This window comes from Colossoma macropomum, unplaced genomic scaffold, assembly GCF_904425465.1.
Source record: "Colossoma macropomum unplaced genomic scaffold, Colossoma_macropomum, whole genome shotgun sequence".
NCBI lineage: Eukaryota > Metazoa > Chordata > Actinopteri > Characiformes > Serrasalmidae > Colossoma > Colossoma macropomum.
Genome location: NW_023494801.1, coordinates 20,086,575 through 20,101,623, shown reverse-complemented (window position 1 = coordinate 20,101,623; position 15,049 = coordinate 20,086,575). Strand labels below are relative to the sequence as shown.

At 39.7% G+C, this 15,049-nt stretch overlaps 1 protein-coding gene across 1 annotated transcript; it reads right to left on the bottom strand.

Annotated features, from left to right (window-relative positions):
- Positions 1 to 1,616: 1,616 nt before the first annotated feature.
- Positions 1,617 to 7,595, bottom strand: nptx1l (neuronal pentraxin 1 like). The gene is made up of 5 exons (XM_036590422.1): positions 7,089 to 7,595; positions 5,954 to 6,164; positions 4,468 to 4,712; positions 3,634 to 3,813; positions 1,617 to 2,970 (listed from the first exon to the last, which is right to left on the bottom strand). Exons 1-5 carry the CDS (start codon positions 7,560 to 7,562, stop codon positions 2,749 to 2,751), a joined length of 1,332 nt encoding a protein of 443 aa, XP_036446315.1. The 5' UTR covers positions 7,563 to 7,595; the 3' UTR covers positions 1,617 to 2,748.
- Between the last annotated feature and the right edge of the window lie 7,454 nt (positions 7,596 to 15,049).

Sequence of the window (15,049 nt, the reverse complement as noted above, 5' to 3'; positions counted from 1 at the left end):
GTTTTTCTCCGTCTGGAGCTGTGACCCTCAGTAGAATTGAAGAGGAAAAAACAGCAACCCAGAGGCCGCAGACATATTCAAGATTGGTGCAAGGACAGTGACCCTGGGCTGGATGTTTGTGTGCTGGTTATTTACCTTGGCTATGATGGGCTGCACCTTGAGCTGCTGTGTACGTCCAGTCTGCCTGCAGATTTATTCAGCGCTAATGTGGGCTGCTTGGGATGCAAGATGCGTAGGATCGCGTGGGTGAATGTTGTCTGCTTTCTTTAACCCATTTTAGGTCTGTCCTTGCATGCATATAAACACGCATACACCATCCTGACCTCAATATTTCTTATAAGGTAAATAATAATATTAACCTCTGTAAATAATGATAATGCAATATGGAACTATAGGCATAGATTTCGAATCGATAAGGTCATTGAACAATAACTGAACTTTAAGCATCCTTTTGCAAGCCAGACCTGCTTCCTCAAGGCTTATGCTTGGAAATGTTTTACATTGACAAAATTCACATTTGGTTTTCACTTATGAAATCTGTGATGTTAAACTGTTATGGATCTCTATGGACCTTTTTTGGTAGCACTTTAGAAGGCCAGCTTGTAGCTGATTTCAGATGGTCTAAGCTGGTCTTTAAGGGGCAACATGATTTACAAGCTGCATATCTAGCTGGACAGGGCAAAAACATATCCTGCGCTGGTCAACCAGCTGGCTAATCCAGCTTAGCTGGTTGACCAGCATAAGATATGTTTTTGTTTGATGGTTTGGCTGGTCTACCAGTGTGATCAACTTGGTTAGGCTGGCTGAACAGTTTGGTCATGATAGTCATTCCGGTTGACAAGCTTGGTCAAGTTGATTATGCTGGTAGACTCATTAAACCATTGAACTCAAGTAAAGCATATTGTATGCTGGCCTACCAACTTAACCCAGTTTTTTGGGTATTTTCTCAGAAATACACAAAAAAAACAATGTATTAGCATTTAAAACTAGCAACTTACATGACCATGGTAAGTACTAACTGACTACTTCAACAAATATTTGCATATCTGATAAAGAAGAGTAGTTAAGCACAGGTGATAAAAGTGCAAATATCGTAGGACACCTATGGAGTATGGAGTTCTCAGTAAGCACAGTAATTTATCCAATATTAAGTGGTGTTTTCTGGTAAGTCCTGTGTTACACTGTGGTAATAGAACTGTATTTATGTACAAAGTTACCTCTTAAATCCTTAGTAATTAGTGCATTGCAGCAGCATGCGCAGCTATGTATCTGGTAGTTTCTAAATAAGTTACTATGTGAATGCAAAGTATATACTTAAAATTACTTTTTATTACTATGTACTTAACTATTAATAACTAAGTAACTATTAATAACTAAGTATTATAAAGTGCTACCCCTTATGTCCTTGGATTGGTTTGTCTTCAAAACAAATCTGCAGCAATGTTCACCTATAATATTGAGTCATGCAGAAATGATGTTGCTTTGTGGACTCAAATCCTTCAACAGAAATTGGTAATAATGCTTCGTTCACCTGAGGACTTTAGTATCCCTGCTGTATCCATGAAAGAAACACTCTCTGAGATAGTACAGCATAAAGCAGACATTTCAACACAGACTTGCTGTTTTAGGTATCACAATTTTATTACAAAAATTAGATCTTTTTTCATCTTTCAGTGCTGCCATGCTTTTAGCATATAACAATACAGTATAAAATCTCAACCCAAAAGGAGGATAGGAAAAGCAGATTTCTTTTTCGTTGATGCTTTTTGCAGCATTTTGGACTATCATGCTGTTTTCTGTACATAGAACATTCCTTGGAAAGTACAAACACCTGCCAAACACACTACGGTTTTAAACAAAACTGCCTTGAAAATGCGCCAACTGCTAATTGTTTTTAACCGTGATCGCCCAACTGAACTATTACATGTTGTGACCGTAATCAACGTAGCTTCCAAAATCAATAGTTACACGAAGAAATAAACACACAAGAACGAGTACACTGCAAGTGATGAATGAATTTCGAGATACTTCAACAGCCCAAAGGCACCCAGGCTTGTAACATGTTGGCAATTAGTAAGTTTTCATTCACGCATACGCACCCACAACCACACGAGAAAACAAAAAAACTTCAAGCAGGTGGTGAGAAGAAAGAAACAATCGTGAGAGAAGAAAAAATAAGATGCCATATTGTTTTCATCCTTGTTTTGTTCTACATTCTTTTTCAGCTTCCACCATTGTTCACAGTGAGTATCCCAGGAATAGGGGAGGATTCTCGAACGGTTCTGAGGGGGAAAAGGAGCCTATGTGATTTCACAAATCTAAGGTAAAACTACACGGCTTCCAAAACTAAAAATGGGTCGTATGATCCGCAGATCGTATGATCAGAATGGAAAGCCTTTGCCGTATTGTGTCAGGTAGGCTAACTGTCCAGTAAGGCATCACTCGCCCAGCAAAAGATCAGAAAAGACAGTGCCTTCAGAATGAGAAAAACTCAGAATAGAAACCATCTCAGGCCTTCAAAATCCAAAATCCAAAGACAAAGGAGAAGTATTTCTTTGCACAACCAAAAAAGTAAGCTCAAGTGTTCACAAGAATTCATTCAAACATCTAACAAAAATGTTCCAGATGATGGTTGTTGTTTGTTGTTTGTCTCCACATCTTCTGAGTGATGTTTGGAGATGATTGATTGGATGATGGGTTGACTCGGAAAACTCCAGTTCCTTGTCAACTTTATAATTCCCATGTCGATCAGTTCAGTTGGCGGCAAGCCTCAAATGTCCATTTGGATGCTCCTCCGTAGATCTCAATGCTGGTCTCCAGCCAGGAGAAGACATTGCCCACTTGTGCTTTGCTGCTGCACGTTGCCAGATTATAAATCTCGCCTACCGTCAGCTTCCGGTCCCAGATGTGGAAGTTTGCCATGTCACCCACAAACGCTTGAGTGGCATCAAACCCTCCGCCAAGTGTGTCCTGTTGGGAAGCAAACCAATCAAACTACCATTAGAATGTGTTCATCATTCCCAAAACGATTGTGTTCTTTATTAACTTGCTCAGGTTTTATGTTTTCAAATGATTGATCTCAGTCAACCAAGCAATGCTAGGTTGACAATATCATCATGTTGGCATTGTATGGCTGAACTTCCTCTTTAAGGATTTCCTAGAAGGCTTTTCTGCACTTGCTTTTGGATCCGAGAAGCAAGCTAAATAAGGACTCTTTAATAAGGTTAAGGTCATTTGAATGACGTTGTTTTATTCAGTGCATTCAATGCTATGGATTTTATTGCTGTTTAGTACAGAACAGAAGAACAGAACAGTGGTGGTATGGAATTTTACACAATAATACAAGATTAGTGGAGCCTCAGGCTAGTGTGCAAGCTGTACCCTTGCTTTCCCCCTAATCTGAAGCTAATATCCTATCCTATTTTTGTTTTTAGCCCCGTGAACAGCGGATGAGCTTGTAATATCCTGCAGCATTACAGCCGACAAGGGAAACAGAAAAATTCCACTTACTGCTTCAATCAATGTGACAAATTTGGCGTAACGGCTAAAACTGTATGCAGCATCATTTCTTCAAGCTCTGATTCCCTTTACTGAATGCAAGAAGACAGTGAAGTTCAAAGAAAGCATTCCTACCTGCTCTTGCCCCAACACCAGCACTCCTTGTGGTTTGATTGGATGATATGGGGCCAGATTCTCCCCACTACCCCTCATCACTCCATCCTGGAAAGCCTCCCACACGCCGTCACGGGTTGTCCAGGTAACGCAGATGTGATGCCATTTCCCATCGTTAATCAGAAATGGCAGCTTAGCAACCTAAAGCAAAGAAAATGTGTTTTTACTGGTGTTATAGTTGCATATGTTCCAATAACAGTAAAGGAATAAGGAGCCCTCAATTTGGCAGTAGTAGCCCATGGAAGTTTCAACCATTGTCTTTTCAAGAACCTATTATCTTTCTTTTTATTCTCATTGTAACATGAGTAATATGGGCATGTGAAGCTAATTCCCAGATATGCTAATACTCTACAAAACAAGTGTTCTCTACATTGATTTATAGTGAACTTGTCCAGTGCAGTTCTCCTAGACAATCTCTACTAATAAAAGCTCTCCTGTTGTGCAGTCTTAAAAAAGATGTTCTTCAAGGGTTCTTCAGTAAAGGAAATGGTACTATTTAGAATGATGAGTTCTATATAGAACAATTATATGCTTAAATGGTTAATTGCATTATGAAATAGTTCTTCAGATTGATGGAGAATGTATTATATATGGTTCTATACAGAACATTTTTGAAAATGGTTCTAGATAGCACCAAAAAGAGTTGTTCTGTTGTTATGATGTCAGGCTTGTAACTATAGAAGAACTCTTTTTGATGCGTGCTATAATGTACTAAAGAACCCTTGAAGAACCATCCTTTTTAAGAGTGTAAGCCATAATGTGGTCCATACTCACAAGCATGAGCAGAACATTTACCTTGTCATTGATGAGAATCTCCATAGGGTTGCTTCCCCATTCAATAAGAACCAGCTCGTTGGCCTGACCAGGAACGGCATATGAGAATGGGGTTCCCACCCCTGGAGACGCATTGGATTTAATCCACATGCACACGGTGAAGGCATACATCTCTGGCAGACTCTTTTTGACCTTAGCATACATATAGTTGGTCCTGAGGGGGAACGTCAACTGGAATTTGTCCAGTGGTCTGTTTTCCTTCTGACCTGTAGGTGAAAAGAATGAATCTCTTTCAAGCATCTGTACACTCACAGAAATAAAGGTACTAAACTGTCACTGGTTTGGTGCTCCTCACTAGGGTGGTAACCTCAAGGGCACATCAAGGGTACCTTCAATTGGCAAGTATATTTGTATCATACTCTATTGCAATTATATTTTTTAAAACTGGAGTGACTAATTAATCACCTTTTCTTGCCTCCAGGCCTATTTTATTGTTCTGTTTTTAAAAATCAGACTATGAAAAGGTACAAATATGAACTTCTCCTGAAGGTACATAGTTGGACCTTAAAACCATTTTTGTACCTTCGAAGTAACATTTGCATTGTATCTCAATGAGCAAAAATGTACATGTACAGTACCCTTTGCCTCCAGTGCAGAAGGCATTTCTCTACACTGACATATTCAAGACATTTTTATCGTAAATATAATAATACATTTAAAGGTGTGCAGTCAAATTGCATGTTTTGTTGATCTTCTAAGTGAAAATAAGTTAACGCATCCTCTACACGGAACAAACTTAGATATGGCATTTTTCTGGAAATTATAGCGCTAGGTTTAACATAGGGAGGGAAAATAAAACATACAGTATAATATATGCTACAACTTTTGCATAAACCATTTGATTCCCAATATGATAAAATCAGTAAATAAACAGTGATTGTGCATTAAAATGTATAGAAGTGTGTTCTCTGTATTGTAAGATCTCAAATACTGATGAACTCAATCTCTGAACTTGCCCGAGTATTCAGCGGGTAGATGCGCATTAAACGGCGCTAATGAAGAGCACTGTCACTGCACCGTCACTGCCTCTCCTGTACTGTATCATCCCCCTATTCTCTCCCTCCCTGCTATCCTGTTTGATGCCTATTATGCGATGACGCACGTGCAAGGGCACGAAAAAAGGTTCAGGGACTGGGACAGTTTTACAGAGTAGGGGGCGGAGCATGCACAAAAAAGCTCACGTTCTGGTTTCTCTGACTTAATCCCACCCCTCCAATGCTGTACAACTGGCTTCGCATAACTTGCAAAGCATTGCACCTCCTCCTCCTCCTCCTCCTCACTGAAGCTCGTGTGTCCCATCTATCAAACGAGCCCGTTTGTCGTAGAGCAGTTTTCTCCCATTATCATCGATATTATCGCCTGATCGAGTATTGACTGCGCCTTTTCGCGCTGCCTGAAGTGATTCACATACAAATAACCAGAAGAAAAAGCCCCATTCCGTGTTCACCTTTCTCCAGGTCGGTGATGCGCTGGTGCAGGGAGGTGAGGGTGGACTCGACGCGCGCGCGCTGCTCCGTGTCGTTGCGCAGGCCGGGCTTGGCGCCCTCCTCCAGGCTGTTGACGCGGGACAGAACCTGCTTCTCCAGGTCGTCGATCTTACTCTGGAGCAGATCCTTCAGACTGTTGGCCTGAACGGAGCTGTTGTTGCGGCTGAATTGCTGCGGAGGAAGAATGCGACATTAGTTTTGCAGTCATTTCTGCGCAAACTGTTTTTTCCTCTCCATTTTCACCGAGGACACGGAGAACAGCCAAAAAGCAGGATTAAATTCTTTAAGGGCTTTAGTGCCTCACGTTGGCGCAGAGCGCTAAATCTGTTAGCGTTAGACTGCTGTCTGTCCTCAGGTGGACTCGCTGGAGTCCATTATTAGTTTTCCGGATTAGCTGGTGGCCGCAGCGCCGCTAAACTGAGCGGGATTTAAACGCGGGACTGTCTGAAGTTATATCGAGTTACGTCCTGAGAGCAAGATGACCAACACCGGACTGCTGATGTCCACTGGTGTGTTTACACTGGTGTGTTCACTGGTGTGAAGCTTACTTGCATGTTTTAACCATGAAAAATGGTAAATAAATGTTTAAAAAAAAATCATCAATAATAAAAAATAGAATATTTTTTTATTTAAATAAAATTGAACTTAGCCGTCATTAGCTAGGTAAAACTTTGTGTGTGAGTGTATATATATATATATATATATATATATATATATATATATATATATATATATATATATATGTATATATATATATATATGACAAAATGCAAATACAAAATGCATACAAAAATTGAATTATAAATATATATATATATATATATATATATATATATATATATATATATATATATATATGTTTATATATATATATATATATATATATATATATATATATATATATATTTCAAATATAGTAAGTTCAAATAACAAAATAACCAAAAATACTTAAAAATAAGCCGATAAAATAACAAAATAAAACTCTACGCCCTACATACTGTGAAGAAAAAAACTTTTAAATAAATATTTAAAAGAAAAAAAACCCAATAAGATAAGATAAGGAATCCTCTGCTGGCTAAAAGCTCATCCACCTACCTCCAGGTTTTCCAGCCTCTGTTTCAGTGACTGTAAAGTCTGGGACAGCTGGGTTAGAGTGTCCGTTGGCCCCCTGGACACATCCCCCATGGTGTTCTTGGAGCCTGGCTCCTTCCTCCTCCCTCCTCCTCCTCCTCCTCCTCCTGCACTTCCTCCTCCTCGCGGCTCCCCCGCTTCGGGCGCGCTCTGGCTCTCGCAGCGCGCGAGTTTGGAGGTGAGCTCGCGGATGGTCTCCTTCTGGTTCATGATGGTCTCTTTCTGCTGCAGCACGGTCTCCCTCAGCTGCATGACCGTGCTCTTCAGGTCCTCCCCCGGCACGCTGTTCTGCAGAGTGGCCGCGCACAGGTCCACGTCCTTGGGCACGGACGTGCAGATGAACTGCGTCTGGCCGAAGTCCTGCGCCCAGCCCTCGGCCAGTAAGCAGCAGCACAGCGCCAGGAGTCTCCAGCGCGCTCCTCTGGCTCGGGCCTCCATGCTGGCGCTGCTTTCAGCACCGCGGAGCTGTCCGTTAATATGGAATCCTGCTGAAGGCGCGCGACTGCTTTATATAAGCGCGCGCGCTCTGCGGCGAGCCGGAGGGGGTGCGCTACGTCACGAGAGGGAGGAGGAGGAGGAGTGAAGAGGGATTCTTTCACGGTAAGATGGAAAAGAGCGGCAGTGCCAGCAGCTGAAGGCGTTTCGGCCCAGCAGCACAAGCGGATATTGAATATTTCATAGCTGCTACCATTTGTCATTTCTCGCCTCTGTGTTTCTGTATTTATTTCCACACGTGTTTTTCATGCACCGTGTCGCAGTGTCGAAGTTAAACTGGACTTTAGCCACACTGAAAACAGTGATGCATTTATTTCACTTGGCTCACGTGTACATCATTTCCACATGAATAAAACACCCATCAGCCATGACGTTAAAACCACCTCTCTGTATCTACACTCATTGTTTATCAGCTTCACTTTGTAGTTCTGTAATTGCAGACTGTAGTCCATCTGTTTCTCTGCATATATACTTTATTTCCTTCATGGTCAGGACCCCCACAGGACCACCACAGAGCGTGTATTATTTGGGTGGTGGATCTTTGCGTCTGGCCAAAATCCTGCGCCAAGCCCTCAGCCAAGAAATATAATTGGAGTATAAATTCTTTTATAATCCACCTAATATTACCACCCCTGTAGCAGGACAGATTGTCAGAGTGACGCTCTTTGTATTTGACACAGACTTGCTCATTTTGTGAGTAAGCAGTAGATTTCTTCACCATTGTTATTTGTAATAGACCAAAATGGGGATCTTATCTAAAAGATTGAAAGGTATGACTCAAACAACCAGACTTCTAGAGTCTGAGACAGACAGACAGACAGACATCCCTGGTTCGCCTACAGTGTAGACTAATATACTAAAAGCTAGACAGAAAGTACTTGTAGATGTTTTATTCAAAATTTACTTATTATTTAGAATATCAAGTTGGTATTGAATTATGCTAATTACAATAATTGCAATTTCAATAATTATTAATTGTTCTGAATAGTCTAACATTCCCTACATTACTTTCCTACTGATTAGTTGAAACCTATAAAGTTGTAGAATAGTTACATCTTAATAGAGTCATCTGTGTTTTCAACAAATTGATTCTATATTAATGAAAACACTGAATCCAAACTTTTGAACTCTACAGTTTGTCAGCCACCCTCTACAATATTCATTGGTCAGTTTCAGGGGTGAATATTAACTATTAGAGGCCTTAAATTTGGGTCTAAATGTCAAAAATCCCACCTGTATGACGAAGCCCTTTCCAAGCATATTTAAAGCATTCTGAGGAGATTTTCAGGAACATTATTTGGTCGTTAAATTTAAATTAAATTAAACACGGACATTTCATGTTTTACCTGTGATAGCATGTGACAGACATATTAGCATATAGCTGACCTTGTAGCAGTTTCACAGTGACTCAGTAGAGAGGCTGGTGTAGACCTGCTGCTGTTTCCATCTCTAATAGCCCATTAATTTAGGCTAGCACTTGTATTCACAGTCAGTGACACATCTTGGACTTCCAGGAGGCCTAGAATGATGTTTTTGTTCTGACAAAATTGGTCCTGTTTATTGTAAATCAAAACGTGATTGGTTGATTCCTCTGTCACTTCACAATAATGCTGGTTAATCTAACATGTTAGGTCTTCTCTTCAGCTCCTGAAGTCCTAACCAATAGGAGGGCTTGCTTAGCTGTATCTACCTAAATACCACAGAAGAAAACAATTTCTGTTGGGCCAGATTTCCAGTGGATGTTTGGAGAACTTAACCCTTTTGTTTCCATCTAAAACTTAACAATGAAACAAGATAGTACTGTAATACTTTCTGAGTTAAAATACAACTATCCCTGCACCACTCCCTCCCTCTTGAAACTGCTCTGAATGAGACCAGCTTAGAACCTTTCAGCGTTTGTGGAAGGTAGATACTGGAGTTAACAGGTTCAAGGTGCTCCACATTTGTAATGTGCCGCCATTGTTATTGTGATGTGTGATGTAACGAGTATTCATCTCACAGATTCAAGTACACAAAAACATATTGAGCGCTTGTAAAAATGTGCCTATTACTACTTTAAATAAATAATTTAGTCCTCAGAATGGGAGTATTGATCATGCAGGCTTCTGTTATTCCAGTAATTGATGGCTATTTTGTCAACTACCCAAGCTTCACTAATTTCGTCAACATCTGAAGACTGTCGCAAGAGGAACAACTTGAATTAGCAACGAACACATAATTGCCTGATCAAATTTGTTATTGATCTCAAACAGCTGGCAAAAGAAAATGGTAGCTTGCGATCAATGTGTGGATTCAGGATAAATTCACCCTGCAGGGCACAGAAGTTGAGTAACACTAAAGGAGACGATAAGCTGAAGGAGAGCTTATTGAAAAAGATTTGGTTTGAAACAGAACTACAAAGCTCAGGTACCATACATACATGTGCACAGAAGCAGCAGCATTAGCTTTGCAATTGCTCTGTCTTTCCTCGGTAGCACTCAAGGTCCTCTTAGGCACGTGAGTCACGACACTTACGAGAATCTTCCTGAAAAGAACCAGAGAGCTGCGTTTGTAATATGATTTTAAAACTTCCCTTTGTGCATAATTAGCTTAACATCTCTTGGGGACAGAAATGCTAATGTTTTACATCCTTTTATCATCTAATGCAAGAAAATATAATTATTTGGTGAGGGTACACTGTTAAAAATAAAGATGCCCAAATTGGTTGTTTGGAGCCCTGCCATAAGAACAACTTTAGGCTTTGGCTTCTGGTACTCCGAAGAACCTTCGAACAGAAGGTTCTTTAAAAAGGAATTTTACCTATTTTTCAAAATACATAATTTAGTGGTTGAGATGTAAATGAAGTCACTCAGAGTAGTTTGATGTGAAAGAGTGCATTGCAGAGAAACATGCTGACTCCAGTGATGTTGGTGATGGGAACTGAGGATTACAATAGTGATAGCCTTTTACTTACTTTTGAAAAATGACCAGGGAACCTATGTCTATGTCTTTATATATAATGTTGGTAATGGTGAAATAATGGAGAATCTGACAATGCTTTAGGCTAAAAGCTTATCTTAAAAGTATAGTAAAACAATGTCTCGGATATCAAGAAGCACTGTAAAAATACAGCAAACAATTACAGTACTTTACAGTTTATTTACAGTACTCACACTGTATTATACAATGACAATACTGTATTACTACATACTCATCATATTTCTAATGTACAGATATGTGCTCTAATGTGCATCCACAGCTGTCTAAGGACCCTCAGTTTTCTTACATTATGTAGTACAACATGTATACATATCGGCAAACAGGGCAAATCTAGCTAGCTAGCTTTTGATAGCAAATTCTTGAATGTTCATGCAGACTATTATAGTTAAATGAACAATTACAGCAGTTATGCCAGTCGTTAAGACTACAATGGTGGCAGTAATCAAATATTTGTTATTTAGAACATTACAGGATGAATTAGTTACTGAACCACAGAACACCATCATGGTTGGAATAACGAAACATGTAAAATGCCTTTAAATATATGTTAGAGGTAAGAACAATGTCAACCCCCTACATGGCCGGTTGGCCCAAAGTTTTATCTCACACTTCTCTAACCTAAGAGCAGCTCAGCAAGCTAACAAAAACTAACTTCCCCAATATGCTTAGCAAATATCAGCTAATTACTGTACATCTGACATTTTTTATTATTTCACAAGAGGCTTGTTCTGCTTCTTGTAGAATTCTTTACAGCAATCTGCTGTATTTTAGGAATGCAGTGCAGAATTTCCACTGCAAATTTACACTAGTAACCACAGTATGCTAACTGTTACACGTTCAGGTGGGTTTTTAGAAGCATTAATACATACGTACATATGCATGAAAGTGTTCTGCCACATTAATTCAGGTTTTTCCTAGAATGATACATCCCAGCCAAAACCATTGAGGAACCTTTATTGCCAGAAAATTATAGCAGAAGGGGCTTTGAGCCATCAAAAGTACAGCTGGACAGATATAATGGACAGATTCAGACACCATCAGCTCAGACAGTCCGTTCATGATCAGATTAGGGTGATTTCCCTGAAAGCTTTGTTAAATATACTGTGCTTTTAAAACTGGGATATTAGGGCCTCATTGGCCAAATGCAGGGCCTAAATAACATATCTTTTATTTAAGTTTGCTAAATTTTGAGTTGTAGCAGACAGTTTACCAGTATAATAACTAGGGTTGCCAGATTTTCCTTCACCCAGTGCAGCCAAAATCTGCCTAATTTGATGGGCAATCACCACCATCACTAATATTAACCCCTAAAATGATCAGTAATCACCAGTGATCAGTGACAGAATTATAGTGTAATTTTATATTAATTTTATTACTTGTTGCTTATTGAAACATGCAGAGACATTCTGTCAAAAATACAAGTTCTAAAAGTTCAATCAGTATCATATTTGTGTTTGTCAGTAAAAGAGGATATTTTATTATGATTTGAATTTGATGGAAGGTTATTGTTGTGTGTACAGTCTTACATGCTTAACATTTTTGCCATGTTTTTGCCAATCTTGACATCAGAACATTTGGGAAGATGTCAGAAGTGGGGGCCTTTTGATACAGAATGTATCAGATCTAATGTAAATGTAATTAGTTATGAAACTTACTATGTAATTAAATATGTAACTATCTAGTAACATTTGAATAGTGGAGCAAAGTAATACATTTTAATTTCTATAAAATTAACTTTTAGGATTGACCTGTTTATGATTTTGGGAAAGGATGGCAGGCCTGTTACTTTACTGAGTACAAATACTGCAGGTCCCTCATCATCCGCTTACGCTAAGGTCCAACTACTTTGACATAACTCTGTAACAGTTACGTAACCCAAGTCCATCAACGTTAGAGGGAAACATTATGTGTGGTGATTTGCTTTTAGCTCAGGTGATTGATTTTCCACGCTTTGCACTCCCTGATCAGCAGGAAGACACACGCTTCGGTTCAGGTCCATAATGTAAATTGCACTTGTCCTTTTCGCCATCCCCCCTCCTCACTTCACACTGACCACTGCTGTTTTGGATTAAGGCTTCTTCTTAGCTGATATTAAACAAGACGTGTAAAGTGGAATTAAATGGGCTGGAAAAGAGCTTTATGGAGTTTAAGCCCAGGACGTAACCCCACAGGTTTCCGAGGGCCCTATTACAACACAGGCGTCCTTTATACCTTTATCTCCCCTCAAAAAAAAAAAACACAACAAAAAAAAGATAAAAAAGGCAAAGGCGAATGATTTGTTTTTAAAGCTCCTCGGATCTCCTTTCGGCTTGTTAAAGAGGTATACAACGCTCGCTTCAGAATGATGTAACTGTCTGGATGTTGTGTAACAGTTGTCAAGGCTGCTCTTCTGTAGGTTCACAGGGAAACAGTTGGGAAACGGTCGTGTGTACGGATGTGAAAGGGGAGTCACACCTACCACAGACAGCCACCTTTTGAAATGGAGCTCTTTCTTTTTTCTTGAAAGCCTTCCAGTGCGGAGAATCTTCTGTCTGCTCCCTGTATGCTGATCTTTGCTGTTCTTTATTGCAAGTCTCTGTACAGCTGGTGTGCATTACTGTACAGAATGGGCTGTAATGATATGTCAGGGCCCTTTTCATGGGCAACCACATTTCCCTCACTTTTTTAAAGTAGTATGAAGTAATATGTAAACATTGTCAAAGTTTCAAAGTGGACCATTCACCACTCAGTCCATTAAAATAACATCTGTTTCTGTGATGTCATGGGAACCAACCCATTTTCATATATTGCTGTTGTTGGAACAAAAACATATCTCCAAAATGATAACTTCACAGGAGACGGAAAAAACATGCCTTACTTTTAATGTAAGTTGATGGAACCAGACATTTTTCCAAGTCATTTTGTGCCATTTCTTTTGTCTGTTTATCAAGAAATTTGCACACAATGTAAAGGACAACAGCTACTTTCAAATTGTCAAAAACTGAAAAACAAGGTTTTGTTCCGACAGCAGCTATTCAGCCTGCTGTAGTTTAGCTCTGCCTATTCAGATTTAAGGAGTGTTTCAGTCTGGACTCATTTGTCTTATATCAGACTTAAAGGCAAAAACAGCGCGTTTAATTGATAGAGGATAAGGAGCGTTTGGAAAATGGTTATGTAAAAATTAATGATAGCCATTTTTGGTGCATAAAACCCTCAAATGTTTTAGCAGACCTCTTGGGGGGGTGGTATTAAAAAGCAAGGGAAGTGTAGGATGTGGGTCCTTTTAATATCATTTCTTGTCTCCGTTGCTCATTGAACCTGCTTAAAAATAAGGGTGTTTAATTGAAGAAAGGGTTCTTTGGAGAGATGCCACTGACAAGCTACTCAGAAGAAGCTTTAAATGGGTAGTCTTTAGGGGCCAGAGGTGATCTCATAACGAGAACGTTTAGGGGCAACAATGAGACGTTTCAAGCTAAATGTGGTTAGAATTTGCTGATTAAAGTTCTAAACTAAATCAATGCCTTGTGAAGTTGGAGCTCAAAGTAGGAGGCAATGGTGCACTTGTCAGCACTGTCCAATGGGCAGCAAGCCTGTTGTTAGCACATGGATGTAACATCAGTTAGTATGACTGAAGAGTCTCCCCAAAACCAATAAAACATGTTGCATGTGCTGCAAACAAAATAAACATTACTTCTTGCAAGGGATAAACGATTTCATTGAATCAGATTGTACTTTAGAAGATATCACTCGGTAGTGATAAAACATTGGGTTGGCAGTGGCTGTATTGGGCACCTGCCATTCACAGTTCAGCTCTGATGAAACTAAATCAAGCCGTTTATTTATTTTTATTGTTTTTTTCATGCACTAGTGTAGACAGTATTCCCACACATAAACATAACTGAACTTTTGAGTGATGTGGGTGTCTTGACATTGTGCATTAATACCATATTGATTGTATCCTTGCATATACAAGGTTGTTCTGGAAACGTGGCTGTGCATGTTGAACGTGCTCGACTCTGCAGCCCCAATTTTAACCTTTACAAAAATAAAGCTTCACATGCTGTTACTGTGTTTGATCCTGAATCTACTACAGATGTAAGGGACTGTCTCACCATTACTAGAAAAGTTAAAGCAAAGAAAATGTCTTATGTTGCCTTTCACAGTCCATTTTATACCATTTGTACCGTTGTGGTCAACTGCCCACTGCAGCAAAAATGGCTCTTGGACCAACCGAGGTTTATTCTATATCATCACTCTAAAGAACACTTTCTGGCATCTTTGCACTCTCTCACTCCTGGACTTCACAGAGACCAACACTGAGTTCTCTGAGCGCATGCATTGTGTTGGCCAGTGCAGATTGTTGTCAATTTGAAGAACTTTAGTGTGGTGGGCCATTAAGTGGGCCTAAGCTCCCAGAGAGTAGAAATTGTTTGGGTGATTTGTAGAACAAGGAGTGAACGCTGTCCGCCTTA